This window comes from Penicillium pulvis, assembly GCF_028828015.1.
Source record: "Penicillium pulvis strain IBT 33274 chromosome Unknown contig_12_segment0_segment0, whole genome shotgun sequence".
NCBI classification, from domain to species: domain Eukaryota; kingdom Fungi; phylum Ascomycota; class Eurotiomycetes; order Eurotiales; family Aspergillaceae; genus Penicillium; species Penicillium pulvis.
This window is the reverse complement of record NW_026643072.1, coordinates 3,187,886-3,201,887: the sequence shown is the minus strand read 5'-3', so window position 1 is coordinate 3,201,887 and position 14,002 is coordinate 3,187,886. Positions and strand designations below refer to the sequence as shown.

At 49.1% G+C, this 14,002-nt stretch overlaps 7 protein-coding genes across 7 annotated transcripts; 2 read left to right on the top strand and 5 right to left on the bottom strand.

The window, feature by feature from the left end:
- Positions 1 to 1,661: 1,661 nt before the first annotated feature.
- Positions 1,662 to 3,023, bottom strand: N7503_002403 (uncharacterized protein; the record flags this gene model as incomplete). The annotated part of the gene is made up of 5 exons (XM_057061950.1): positions 1,662 to 1,698; positions 1,749 to 2,322; positions 2,376 to 2,685; positions 2,747 to 2,945; positions 2,998 to 3,023. The coding sequence occupies 5 exons, from the start codon at positions 3,021 to 3,023 to the stop codon at positions 1,662 to 1,664; spliced, it is 1,146 nt and encodes a 381-aa protein (XP_056925912.1).
- A 629-nt stretch (positions 3,024 to 3,652) lies between these two features.
- Positions 3,653 to 5,442, top strand: N7503_002402 (putative DNA polymerase iota; the record flags this gene model as incomplete). Its single annotated transcript, XM_057061949.1, has 2 exons — positions 3,653 to 3,700; positions 3,751 to 5,442. The coding sequence occupies 2 exons, from the start codon at positions 3,653 to 3,655 to the stop codon at positions 5,440 to 5,442; spliced, it is 1,740 nt and encodes a 579-aa protein (XP_056925911.1).
- A 544-nt stretch (positions 5,443 to 5,986) lies between these two features.
- admB (uncharacterized protein) lies at positions 5,987 to 8,419 on the top strand (the record flags this gene model as incomplete). Its single annotated transcript, XM_057061948.1, has 2 exons — positions 5,987 to 6,047; positions 6,099 to 8,419. 2 exons carry the CDS (start codon positions 5,987 to 5,989, stop codon positions 8,417 to 8,419), a joined length of 2,382 nt encoding a protein of 793 aa, XP_056925910.1.
- Positions 8,420 to 9,027: 608 nt separating this feature from the next.
- Positions 9,028 to 9,963, bottom strand: cdc31 (putative cell division control protein Cdc31; the record flags this gene model as incomplete). Its single annotated transcript, XM_057061947.1, has 2 exons — positions 9,028 to 9,516; positions 9,688 to 9,963. The coding sequence occupies 2 exons, from the start codon at positions 9,961 to 9,963 to the stop codon at positions 9,028 to 9,030; spliced, it is 765 nt and encodes a 254-aa protein (XP_056925909.1).
- Positions 9,964 to 10,524: 561 nt separating this feature from the next.
- Positions 10,525 to 11,157, bottom strand: N7503_002399 (uncharacterized protein; the record flags this gene model as incomplete). The annotated part of the gene is made up of 1 exon (XM_057061946.1): positions 10,525 to 11,157. One exon carries the CDS (start codon positions 11,155 to 11,157, stop codon positions 10,525 to 10,527), a length of 633 nt encoding a protein of 210 aa, XP_056925908.1.
- Positions 11,158 to 11,292: 135 nt separating this feature from the next.
- Positions 11,293 to 11,493, bottom strand: N7503_002398 (uncharacterized protein; the record flags this gene model as incomplete). The annotated part of the gene is made up of 1 exon (XM_057061945.1): positions 11,293 to 11,493. One exon carries the CDS (start codon positions 11,491 to 11,493, stop codon positions 11,293 to 11,295), a length of 201 nt encoding a protein of 66 aa, XP_056925907.1.
- Positions 11,494 to 12,033: 540 nt separating this feature from the next.
- N7503_002397 (ssDNA-dependent ATPase MGS1) lies at positions 12,034 to 13,641 on the bottom strand (the record flags this gene model as incomplete). The annotated part of the gene is made up of 1 exon (XM_057061944.1): positions 12,034 to 13,641. One exon carries the CDS (start codon positions 13,639 to 13,641, stop codon positions 12,034 to 12,036), a length of 1,608 nt encoding a protein of 535 aa, XP_056925906.1.
- Between the last annotated feature and the right edge of the window lie 361 nt (positions 13,642 to 14,002).

Below are 14,002 nucleotides of genomic sequence, written 5' to 3'. Positions count from 1 at the left end.
TTTGTAACGTCGCAAACCACTGCCTATGCATTGTATCTGGCGCCTGACACATCGTGTGCAGGGCTGAATTTCATCACACTGAGATTATGCGTCAGCTGGCGTCCAATGAGAGGTTCTTAGGGACGCAAGCCTGCCTTTTTCTTTGATTTCCGACAGCCTTCGCATCCCTTACTGGTGGGGACCCCTGGCATTTTGCACCCGGCGCAGCGTTATACTGCAAAGAGTAAGGACCACTAGCGATAATGATGACCTATTCTGGCGATTTGTGGATATACAACGTGGATAGTTTGCCCGAGCTCCAGTAAAAGTGAGTAGCTGTGACCGTGAGACGTAATGAAATTGATGATGCTCTTTCAATTCACCTTGAGGCTGCGACGAGTCTCGCCTTGATCATGGGCAGTCTGGTTGAAGTGGGGGGGGGGGGGGCGGTTTGGCCCCCAATCATAATGAAGTGATAGCCAATCAGACTGGGGCTGAGCCCCTGATTAGGCCCGCCTGGCGCGCCATTCTTCCATTCTTGTCACTAGCATAGTAAGGGCGCTGGGGCTCATACGCCTATGCTCCGCCACATCAGCTCCACTTGCCAGACAAGAACCCATTATGCTTAGCCAGGTTGCTTTTCACTTCTAGACTATCAACGAATCGAGATGCATTTCAAGTCAAAATCATGATGTAAGCCACAATCAAAGATCGTCAACAGGTCACATAGAAATGGTCGATCTACTCCCTCACTTGCTTGTAACATAAATCTTCTCGCTGGAGGACATAATCGCGCACAAATGATCACTGCAGTCCTGAGTCCTTCGAGACCTCTATCTACTCATCCTAAGTAATATTCCACGCCTCGGGTGATCTCCAGCGTTAATGCTTTTCGCCTAATACTCAGTCTAGTAACGCGCATCCCAGTCTCCCGTACTGGATTTATCAAGGGCTTTGGGGTGGGAGGCTTGCGGTTACTCTAATCCAAGACTCCGTGTTCGTCCACGATGAATTGGCTTAAAAGCCTATTTACCGGCAGAAGTCGAGAGGAAATCGCAGAAGAAAACAAGAGAAGACGTCTCAGCAAAGCTCACGGCAAAAGGATTCGAGCACGAGAGCGAGAGTTGAGACTTGCACTGGATGGTGGCGGAGCAAAGAACGCCCGCCTCTTTATCGGCCCCTTGGGTGAAAGATACGATTATAGTAGGCATGGACGACGATACAAAGAGCCCATAACGAAAGGGTTTATGACTAGGTGAAAGTACGCCAGACCGCGCATGCTTTTCTCATTAATTCTGTACATAATCTCTTCGGCATGTAAATTTTACCCGATCAGCATCCTTCATCTTGAGAAATATTTGCATGTCACATTTGATCTACAGATGGGCGCTAACTGATAAGTCATGAGTATTGAAAAGAGTTTTTATTATGTACTTGCTTTGGGGTCGGTATCAGAGTATGTTGAGCTCCCTAGAGCCAGATCGCCTTCGTATATTTCGATTCTGAATGGAGTAAATGAGCTCCTGAAGACCTGTCAACAGAAGTCCTGCCAGAGCTAGCGCAATCATAATTATTATGCCCTTTGGATACAGATCCGACGACTCGTCTTGGCGAAATATTTGGGTGCCGGCCATAAGGCCACTGGTGGCCGTCATAACAACTGTTCATGAGTTAGCTCGATGTTAGTCGCGGAAAATATCCACGAGGAACGTACACATTCTAGATGAAGTTAGTACGTGACACAATAGTAACAGATAGGCTCGACTTACGCAACCCTAACACTTCGTTCTTCGGGATTCTGACTATTCATCTGAATCCATGCATTATGGATTGGATGATATCCGACTGCCAAGCCATTCACGGTTGTCCAGAGTCCGAATTTACCCCATCGGCCAACATGAGCCTGCACGAGTCTAAGAATAATGAGCGCAATCAGATATACTGATATGGCAATCACGACTGTAAAGCCACGCTTCTTTGTCTTGTCACTCAGCCAGGCGAAGAATAATACAACGGGTAGAGTCATCAAATACCCAATCGCAGCTAACGCATTGGCCTGAACGCGTGTGAACCCCAAAGACACAATGATGCTCGGAGTATACGTCGTAAGAGGGCACCAGGTTGCAAAAACACAAGCTGTTGCGAGAAAATGCGGCCACTTGTAGACATTTGTCAATGTTTTCCAGACGACTGTCAATGGTATCCGTTGAGTAATCGTATGTTGTGTGTTTTGGGTTTCTTGCGAGTCAACTTTCTCAATCTCGGATACTGATTGATACTTCTTCCTCTCAGGGAGAAGAAACATCAGCATTAGAGAGATGGTCACCGACCAAATTCCTTCCACTGGAAATGCGTCAGCCACCACATGCTCTGTCATTAAGCAGAAAACCTCTTACCCAGGAAAATCCACTGCCATCCAGAGATTCCGCCCTTTCCATCCAGCCTCAGAAGTCCCGCACCTAACAACGGAGAGACTGCGGTGCCACCAAACATTCCAAAGAAGAATATCGCAATCCGCTTCGTAATCTCCTCTCTCGTGTACCATGTTGACAAAGTGAACATAGCCCCTGGGATGTATCCCGCTTCAGCAAGTCCCAAAAGGGCTCTCGTGAGGAGAAAGCCGGTTTTATTCCTTATGAACATCTGCAGGGCAGCGATCACGCCGAATATAAACACCTGCCCGCCAATCCACCAGCGGGGCCCAATCTGCGTTACGATCAATACCATTGCGACAGAAGTGTTACTTAAACAATGGAGTGCTGCTTACCTTGTGTAGAACTATATTTGAGGGAATTTCAAGTACGATCACTCCAATGTACATTAATTGGTTGCCCAGATTAATTGTATTTTGGTTCACCGATATGTCGGATGCCAGTCCACCTGTTAAGGCACTGGAGATATTGGTTCGATCCAATTGATAGGTTGCAAATCCAATTAAAAGAAGTGGAAGAACTTGAAGGTCGGCACTTTCTTTTTGTTACTAGTCTGCTAATTGCGCATGGTACGCTGGTGACTTACATTCTTCGCAATTGGACTGCGCTCATTTTGAAACCATCACCCCCTTCATCCTTGCATTGTATTTTTACACTTTGTTTTTTCCACATCATAAAACGAATCTGAGGTGGATGTGTCAGGCTAACTTTATCTGATCGCTGATTTTATGACCTTTCGCAGGGACCTTGGGAGCTAACGAAGAGAACCTTTGGAGTGATGATATAATCTCATTCGAGCCTTAGAAATCAACTAAAGGTACATACCTAGACAAAAAAGATCAATTTAATTATGCAGTCGCTTTATGAGATGTCTTGACTAAGGAAAGCAATCCGCATAGTTATTTCCAAGGTTGCTTGTATGGTGGTGACGGTGGGGCAAAATATATACAGATGACAATCTGCTGCCTCTCATACCAGAAGAGAGTTATAGAAAGCATGTGAACCTCGAAATCAAGGACTCAATTATAAGTTTACTTCTTCGAAACATGATTGTAGACAACTAGGTTTATCTTCCAATCCTTCACATCTTATTTGTAGGTCAGCCACACTTGCCCCACCAGCCACACCCGACCGGAGAAGCCATCAAGATCAGCAAATGCTTTCTCAACTTGACACCTTCAAGGATCGTCAGGTCTGGCCAACGACAGAAAGGTCAACCATTTGACTCCCATGAAAATGACATGGCTACAATACCGACGCGCAATGACCGTCGAATAATCCTTCACTTAGTGAGCAGTGCCACATTCATCGTCTATTAATCCATCCCTAACGCATCCAGGATTATGACTGCTTTTACGCTTCGGTATTTGAAGTGGAGCAACCAGCTTTGAAGTCTTTGCCACTAGCTGTGCAGCAAAAGCAAATCATCGTGACATGTAATTACGAAGCCCGACGGCGGGGGCTGCACAAGCTGCAGCTAATCAAAGACGCCAAGCGGATATGTCCCGACGTGGTAATCGTGCTAGGCGAGGACCTGACCAAGTTTCGAGATGCATCAAAAGATCTCTACCTTTTCATACGTGCCTTCATATGGGGCGGACGAGTGGAAAGACTGGGCTTTGATGAGCTCTCTCTGGATGTCACAGAGATGATTGAATATAATATCAGCTTGCTAAACCCGAATAATCTATCGACTTCATTCTTCCATCTGGATCCCAAGGACCCGACTATTGGATTTGCCTACGATGCTACCACAGTCATGGGCTTGACATTCCCAGTGATGACCGAGACACCTATTTCTACTCGTGATACGTCATCTCTAGAAATAAAGTTAAGGATCGCATCGCATCTGCTCAAGTATCTTCGAGATCGAATGGAGCATGACAAAGGTTTCACAGCTACAGGAGGGGTGTCTACCTCTAAACTTCTGGCCAAATTAGTGGGAAGTGTTCACAAGCCTAACAACCAGACTACTCTGCTCCCACCATACCAGATAGCTGAAGATGGCACCGAAAGCAATGTGACTCAATTCCTGGACAGCCATGAGATCCGCAAAATTCCCGGGATAGGATCACGACTAGCCCAGAAACTGAGAAATCGTGTTACAGGGGAGAGTACGGGAGAACAGGTTACGGTCCGAGATGTCCGTTTATATCCTGGAATGGGCCCAGCTATGCTCGAGAAAACACTGGGCGGGCCCGGTGCGGCCAGAGGAATTGGTATGCGCATCTGGAGCATTCTGCACGGGGTGGACAATACCGAAGTCCTTGAGGCCCGAGACTTGCCGACTCAGATCAGTATTGAGGACTCTTACGGTTATGGTCGATTTGATACCGTGGAGAATGTACGTCGCGAGCTTGTGGTTCTTACTACAAGTTTAATCCGGCGCATGCGAACAGATCTACTAGATAAGAGCGAGGAAATCCCTCGGTGGCTGGCCCACCCGCGAACGTTACGTCTATCCACACGGCCTCGCAATGCTCCCGAGACTGACGGGGTGCGAACCTACCATGCCAATCGCATTTCTCGATCTGCTCCTCTACCGGGGTTTATCTTCAATATGGACGAGAATTTGGATGCTCTGGCTGAACGACTTGTCCATGAGAGTCTTTTGAGCATGTTTCGAAAACTGAATCCAGAGAAGTCTGGGTGGGATCTGAGTTTGATTAATGTGGCTGTGACCAACTTGGTGGAGAGTGCGGGCGAGCAAAAGCAAAGTAGCGGGCGTGACATAGGAAAAATGTTCCGACAGCAAGAAACGGTGCTCAGGGATTGGACAGTAGATGCAGGGTCTTGCGCCACTGTTCCCGGCCCGGAGATACCGGAGACAGAGACTGTGGAGAATTATCAGCCAGAATGGGACGAAGAAGAGGAAGAGGAAGAGGAAGAGGAAGAGGAAGAGGAAGAGGAAGAGGAAGAGGAGGAAGAGGAGGAGGAAGGATTATTCAGTGTTCAGTGTGAGATTTGCTCTGCTGCGATTCCCCATTTTGCACAGCTAGCACATAAATTGTACCACGAATCCATAGATTGAGACATTTAGACATAATGCCTGGCCACTTTTGGCTCTCTCTTATCATCTACATTGTCTATGGTGGATTCAACGCATCAGCCACAAATACTGGTGAATGGTGCAGTGTACTGTCCGAACGAGGCTGAGTGCTGGACCCCGAAAACAACTAGAAGTAAGCCTGATTTACTGCAAGCGCAGATATAGAAACCATGGAAACCATGTGGATACAAAGTATATATTAGGCATACATATTCTCTCTATGTAACACATCCAAAGCCCCGAATTGTCTTGCCAAGACCCGCACTAATAGGTCGCGGTTTATCACCATTGGATTCTTCCGTTCTTGGCGCCAATACTGGGCTGAGTCGGTCATCAATTTGTGAGATTATGTCTGTCTACTTATTTAAATTCTTGAATCACTCGTTCAATACCTTTATATCTTTCTTCCAGTTCAACTCGTGTGGAGATTGGTGGACCCCTTGCGACCCTGCGTTTCCGCATGATAGCCGAAGACCCTGGAAACTCTATCGGGAGACCCTGATTCCTCTGTTTTGCTCCTCCAGCAATGAGGTTTCGCAGCGTACTCTCTATATTAGGCGCAGTGTCGCTGATTTCGCCTGTCATAGGTACGATTCCCTACCCCGGGTTACAGACGCCTTCACTAACAGCCCCTCTAGCGCGATCCCAAGCCTCAGAAGCGATCCGCCAGATCACCCCGATCGATAACGTCGTCATCCGCACCCCTGCACACAAAATAGACCACCTTTCACACTTTGATCTAACCCTCGAATTACATCGCGATGGGACGCGTATCAAGCTAGAGCTAGAGCCAAACCACGATATTCTTGCCGACGATGCTTTCGTGCAGTATATAAACATCGACGGGTCATTAACGGACGGCGAGCCCATCCACCGACATGAACACAAGGTCTTCCGCGGTCGGGCGCTAGTGGGCTCAGGGAAAGGCCGATGGACGCCATCCGGCTGGGCTAGAGTTACGGTCCGACAGGATGGAGAGAACCCGTTGTTCGAGGGCGCGTTCAGTGTCGGACACGACAAACACCATATCGAGCTGCAGTCGACCTATTCCGCCAAAAAGCGACCCATTGATGCGAGTATCGAACTCAGAGACCGAGATTATATGATCGTGTACCGTGACTCCGATATGATTCGAATGCAGCCAGAGCACCCGGACCTCAGGCGGTCTTTGCCTGCCTCGACTGGCTGTGGAGCTGATAAGTTGGACTATAACGCTGATTTGACCAATTCCATCTTTCCCTTTGGAATTGGAGAGGACGAGGGCCGGTGGGGAGTTACATCATTGAATTCGTTGTTCGGTCTGGGCAAACGACAGTCTGATGTCGGTGGAATTTCAGGCAACACGGGCGGCGTGAACTTGAAATCGACTATTGGAGACACTTCTGGTTGTCCAAAGACGAAGAAAGTAGCGCTGATTGGAGTGACTACCGACTGCAAAATGACGGATTACTTTTCTGACAACACTACTGTGACGGCTAAGGTTGCTGCGAAAGACTATGTGATCAACATCGTGAATACCGCGTCTAGTCTCTACGAAGAGTCTTTCAACGTCTCTATTGGTCTGCGCAATCTGACCATCACTGGGGAATCATGCCCAACCTCGGATAATGAGGCTACTCCATGGAACGTTGACTGCGCGAGCGGCAATCTCACCTGGAGACTCAACGAGTTCTCGAAATGGAGGGCTGATAATCAGGATAGCAACGCCTACTGGACCCTTATGACGGCCTGTGCTACTAATTCGGAGGTCGGTGTTTCCTGGATGGGTCAGCTATGCACCTCCGACTTGACTAGCGACGGGTCTAGCTCCGTCTCTGGGGCGAATGTCGTGGTTGGCAACGTAGGCAGCACATGGCAAATCTTCTCTCATGAGACCGGTCACACATTTGGAGCTGTCCATGACTGCGACTCCCAAACATGTACTGAAGGGCTAGAAGCCTCATCCCAATGCTGTCCATTGACATCGTCGACGTGCAACGCCAACGCCCAATACATCATGAATCCATACGCATCAACGACCATGACCAATTTCTCGGAGTGCACAATTGGTAACATCTGTTCCGCCATTGGTCGCAACAGTATCAAGTCGACTTGTCTTACCGACAACCGAGGCGTCACAACGATTACTGGCAGCCAATGCGGCAATGGCATCGTCGAAGCGGGTGAGGACTGCGACTGCGGCGGCACAGAAGCCTGCGGTGACAACGCCTGCTGTGACCCCACAACCTGCAAGTTCAAATCAAATGCCGTCTGCGACGACTCAAACGACAGTTGTTGCTCCAGCTGCCAATTTTCCTCATCAGGTACAGTCTGCCGCGCCAGCACCGGCGTCTGTGACATTGCCGAGACATGTACCGGTAACTCCAGCGCTTGTCCAAGTGACCAATATCAGAAAGACGGCACCAGTTGCGGTTCTTCAGGTCAAGGCCTTGCCTGCGCCAGTGGTCAGTGTACAAGCCGTGACTACCAGTGTCGCTCTGTACTAGGTACCATGCTCAATAGCAATGAGTCATGGGCCTGCGGAAACACAAATGCCCCATCCTGTATGATCGTGTGCGGCGCTCCACAAATCGCCGAGGAATACGGCTCCGCGACCTGCATCGAGATGAACCAGAACTATCTCGATGGCACGCCCTGTGACTCCGGTGGCCACTGCAATAACGGTCAATGCAAGGGTTCCTCGGTAGGCGGCTGGATCAATGACCACAAGAACATTGTGATTGGTATCTGTGTCGGCGTGGGTTGCTTGATTCTTCTCGCTTTGCTCTACTGTATTACAAACTGGTGCCGAAGAGCTAGAGCACGCCAGCGTATGGCTAAGGCTCCTCCGATGCGTTATGCTGGTCCGCCGCCTGGAATGCCTCCACAGGGGATGCGAGGACCTCCTGCTCCGAATCAGTGGGCCGGGTATCCTAATGGATATCAGAATGTCCCTCCACCGCGCGTGCAGTATGGGTAATGATTTATTTCTATATTGTTCTTTGTTCTATGGACTTGGTTACACGGGCTTTGCATTGGGGGGAAACAGTTGTAATGTGGCATTGGGATGGGGCTTTGGATTTGGGCGTTAATGTTGATTTGAGTGGGAATTTGGGGATTGGGTGAAGCTTTTAGCTCTGATACATGGTTTTTATTATTGTGAATATCACTTATCTTATCCATGAATGCTCTTCCAAGGTTGCGGTGAATAATTGAAAAAGGATACTATTTATTGAAACCAAATGACATCTGACAGAATAAAGCGAACTGCACTAAATAATATCAAGGTCTATCTTGCAGGTGCTACGGCCTCCTATATTCGAACGACATATACAACACAGCTGAAACAGGCCTTAGATAGTGATTTTGGGCTTCTCAAGGCTAGACTCTGTAAAGACCTCTATGCAGGTCAACCTAGCAGCATGTGATCGACAGAAAACTGTAAACTTGACAATAGTAGCCAATCCAATTGAATCATAAAAACACATTAACAACATAAGAAAAAAAGGAAAATAACAACTCAAGCCCAACACCTTCAAAACAAGAACCCATGCAGTGCAGTCAATATATCACAGCCAGCCGGATTAATCACTGCCAGCAAATGCCCACAAATGCCTCCCGAGTGACACCGCCAACACCCTCAAGATCAAACTCCTCAATCATAGCCCTGAGTTCCTCCTCCTCAAGACCAGTCTCGCCCAACTCCCGTGCAACACGTCTTAAGTCCTCCAGATCAATGAATCCCTTCTGACCCTCATCGAACAACTCAAAAGCACGCAGGATCTCATCACGCGGGTCACGCTCCAAGATCTTCAACGCTGTCACAGCCTGGAACGACGAGAGCGGCATGAGAAGGTTGGACGGGTGTTGTGGGTTCCCGCCCTTGGAGACCTGGCTCCCCGGTGCATTGGGGTTATTCTGTCCTTGTTGTTGTTGGACCTGTGGACGCGGGACACCGTAGGTTGTGAGGAGGGAAATGAGTTCTTGTTTTGCGAGAGTGAAGCCCAAGGCACGGAAAGCGACGCGGAGTTCGTGGTAGTCTAGGTGACGATCGCGGTCGAGATCGAAGAGGGTGAACTGGTGATAATGTCAGTCTTGGCTATTTTTAGTATTTATCGCGTGCGCGATGGACGCAGGCGAGGAACTCTTCAATTTCGCCCCGCGTACTCGTGCCAGGACGGTAGAGTAGATCGCGTGCGCATCGAAGAGAGGGAATTGGGAAATGTTGTGTAGGATGGTTGATCTTACAGCTTCGTTGATCTCTTCACGCTGCTCCTCTGTCAATCGGTTCAACGGATTCGCATCCTGCGCGGGCCCGTGGCTTTGCGCGGCCGGGGTATTTGTAGCCTGCTGGTTTTGCTTGGGTCCTTCGGGGCCTCCAAAATCAGCAGGAGCGGTGGCGCCTAGGCCACGATGCCTGGAGAAGGACGAGGCGCTGAAGGGCATGGCGTTCGCGTTGACGGAGCGGTCCGGGATTTTGGTGCCGGCGTACGAGCGCGACGCGAACGGTTGGCCGGAGGCCATGGTGGTAGATTGGGCACGATGTGGAGGAATGTCGTGCAATGTTTGGGGTTTGTCGGGTTGGGAGATCAGCGGGGAGCTGTATTTTGGGCGGTGGAGAGGATTCTTTGGGCGACGCGGAATGGGGGTGGAGACGGATTGTTTCACAGTTGTCGATTTACTGCCTGAGAATTTGGAAATTATTATGTCAAGATGTCATAGGTCGTTAAATGAATGTCATTTTTCATACAAAGTAATAGCTAGAACAGACAAAACTAGAGAATCTCAAGAGCAACGGCATATGTACATTTAAAGTAAACAATCGGAAACGCGCAAACCAATGCCGAGTTGCTCGGCATACACGCGAAAGTCTCCGAAACTCCATCGGATGCTTATGTTCACCAGAAAAATAATAATAAATAAAAGCAACGAAAATACTTCTCCATACAGTCACTGGCCATGTCCGGCTCCGATAGGCCCTCGCTTCTGATAATACTATTGTTTCTTCATGTTAATGTATCTATCGAGCCTGGTGCTTCCTGCAATGTGGTCGAATCGCGCCCACTGCTCAATTTCTTGAATGAATCATAGTCTACCCTGGTCCTGATTGAAACCAGTGCCAAGGCAGATCCCGTCGTAAATTCCATCAATGGAGCTCAGGAGCTCCCACGGGCCGGGCTGCAATATTTCAAGGTATTCATCTAGATGCGGATTCGCCGACGGGGAGCTTGAAACATGTTTGAAAGAAGTGGTCTGGAAGGTAGCCTGGTCTCTGCGAACACACTCGCGACCATTTGTAAGGCAGGGTGGACAGGGGGTCGATGGCCCACACTTCTTCTTGCTCCGGTAGCATGAGAGACATGCACCGCCGTACTCTTTCAAATGCCGTATCTCTTCCTTTTGTTTATCGAGTTCCATTCGGGAGCGAAATCGCTTTTCCCGATAACCATGGGGATTAGTTGGATCTTCCATGACAAAATCATAACACGCTGGTGGAGATGCAGATCTTCTGTGGAACGAAGGTGACGGGTGGTCGTGAATTGTCACGGAACTATCTGAAATTGCCGCAGTCAACGCAGTCAACGCAGTCAATGGGGCCGTCCATTCAGTCGCTACAGGTGTTCCGCCTGGTCGATCGTCACTTCCGTAGGGCATTGGCTGAAGAGGCTGAGCAATCAGACCACTGCTTGAGGGTAAGGCGTCGAGGTTAGGAAACATGTCATAGCCGTTTAATGGTGATCCATAGTGGGAGAGGCTCGGAGGTGAGCTGTACATTTGACTTGCGAGATCAAAGACTGGCGGAAAAGGAGGGGGCATTTCCAGAGGCCTCGGACCAGGCTGTGAGGACCCATGTCAGCCAAGATCATCCACGGCAAGTTCTGCTTTGCGATCCTCTTGGAATGGAGGTTCCATAGAGTAGATGAGGTCTTCAGATAGAGCACCGTGACATACAGAATTCAAGGTATCTGGTAGAGGAATCCCATCGGGGGGCGGATAATACCGCACTGGTTGAGGACGCGCAGAGTGGGCAAATACTCTACCATCTTGCGCCATGGTACTTTGATACGCGGGAATACTCAGTGAACGAAAGTAGACGCTGCTACGCAGGCGCGTGGGAGAGCATGAAAACGAGAGTGAGAGTAAGGGTGCTGAAGGTAAGATCCTAGCGATTCAGATCTTAACCATAGGCCAACACAAGCTGATGCCCAAAAAGAGTGACAGGTGCAAAAGAATCATGCGGAAGAGTCACCAGTTCCTTGACAGTACTCAATACATGAGGCAGGAGCGAGGGCTTATGTAACGAGGTGTGACTCCAGAGCCGCTTCCCAATAGGGCATCGCGTTGATGTCAGGAAGCTAAGTTTCCCCAACAAACATGTCATTGGTCACTCAAAAAGCTTCAATGGTCCGATCAAGGTCCAGATGCAGTCGTTAATGCGAAACCCACAGGCAACTGTCACTGCTTCCATGGAGCCAAGCTGTTGGAAGCTTCCTTGACTCTGGGGCTGTGTATACTAGGTGCATGGTACGCATGAACAGGTACGTTCTCTTAAGACTTCATCTTCGGTCCAGGTTGGATAGAGTTTCGAACACATCAGTTGCCTCTGCGCCTGGTACTACATAGAGCGGGATCTCGTTGTGTACCAAGATCCAAATCTTCCAAGAAGGTACGGCCAAGGATCTCCTCTGGGAGATAATCTTGTTCAACCTTGCCATCCACGTAGTTCGGGTTGTACTTATACTCCTTGCCGTAGCCTAATTCCTTCATCAACTTGGTCGGTGCGTTCCTGAGGTGAATAGGAATCGGCAAGCCCGCAACGCCAGGTTCATTCAAAGCAGCAAAGGCATTGTTCAGTCCACGGTATGCTCTGGTGCTCTTTTTAGACAATGCCATAGCAACGGTCGCGTGAGCCAAATTGATTCGTGCTTCGGGAAGTCCGACCTTTTCAACGGCAGAGTGTGTGGAGATTGCCAGGGTAAGCATGGTATTGTCTGCTAAGCCAATGTCCTCAGAAGCGACGACAATCAGTCGTCGGGCAATGTATAATGGATCTTCGCCGGACTGAATCATGCGGGCTAGATAGTAGAGGGCGGCATCTGGATCACTGCCTCGAAGAGACTTGTGGAAAGCAGAGATGGTATCATAGTGCTGATCACCGGCACGGTCATACACCAGGGTCTTGGTTAAAGATTTTTTCAGATCGTCTGTAGTGATCCCGGGTCTTTTGGAGAGGTCCATTGCCAACTCCAGGAGGTTGAGTGAGGTTCGGGCATCACCATCTGCAAACCGGGCTAGATATTGGATCAACTCATCATCAACCAGTTCGGATGGGTTGTAGTTGGGGCCTTCTACCTTCAAAGCTCGTTGAAGAATAGAGACGATGTCCGCATCGGTGAGTTTCGCCAAGGTGAATGTTCTGCATCTGGAGAGCAGGGCATTTTGAACTTTGAAGGATGGGTTTTCGGTAGTGGCACCGATCAGGGTCACTTGTCCACTTTCCACGGGGCCAAGGAACACATCCTGCTGTGATTTTGAGAAGCGATGGATTTCGTCGCAGAAGATAATGGTCTTTCTGCCAGTAAGGCCAAGCTCACTACGAGCTTCGGCGAAAATCTTTTTGCACTCTGCAACCCCACTGCTGGTACTATTGATTTCCACAAACCGACTACCCACCATGGATGCTATCACTCGAGCAATTGTGGTCTTGCCTGTGCCCGCGCTTCCCCAAAGAATCATACTTGGAACACGGTCTTGTTCGATAAGTCCACGAAGCACCCCCGAAGAGCCGACCAGTTCCTGTCCGCAGACTTCTTCGAGATTCTTGGGGCGCATCCGCTCCGCAAGCGGGGCTGCCTTGTGAAAAGCATTGACTTTTGGACGTTTGGCTTGCGGCTCCGGGTCTCCATTATATTGGTTCGCACTATTCTCTCGGGTCGGGGTATCTTGCGTGAACGATCGTTTGGCATTCAAAGGACGTGGAGTCGGTGCACTGGGGCGAGACGGAGATTCTTTAGGCACGGTTTGGGAAGAGGATTTGCGTGCGGAGGAGGGTTGGAATATACTCGGGACGGCTTTCTGAGAGGCGGATAGCTCGACCGGGGAGGAAGACGGTTCCTCAACGAAGCTCTGGCAGCCAGAATCAAGATGATCATTGATCTTTAACTGCGGGACAGATTTCTGACAGATAGGACAAGAAACCATGGCTCCTTACTTTGGAAACCATCAATGACGAAGAATCAACACGAAAGCTACATTTAAATGCGGAGACGCGTCGCGATAAGGATGCTTATGTAACGGACCTATTGGGCGAAACTCCTGCTTTGAGGCCTGCATTCAACAATTCGTTACACAAATACTATCCAATCATCATGGCACGATAGAGATGTCTAAAATCTGATGTATCACGCTATCCTATGACATGTCTTGATTTTGTGGCACGGAGGGATTTGTCTCCAAAGTTGGAATACCAACACAAAAGTATATTTCACTCTAGTGAGACAGATTTACTATAAGGAGCCAGGGATACATGAATATGATAGGAATGAAGGACAGTAGACTAACT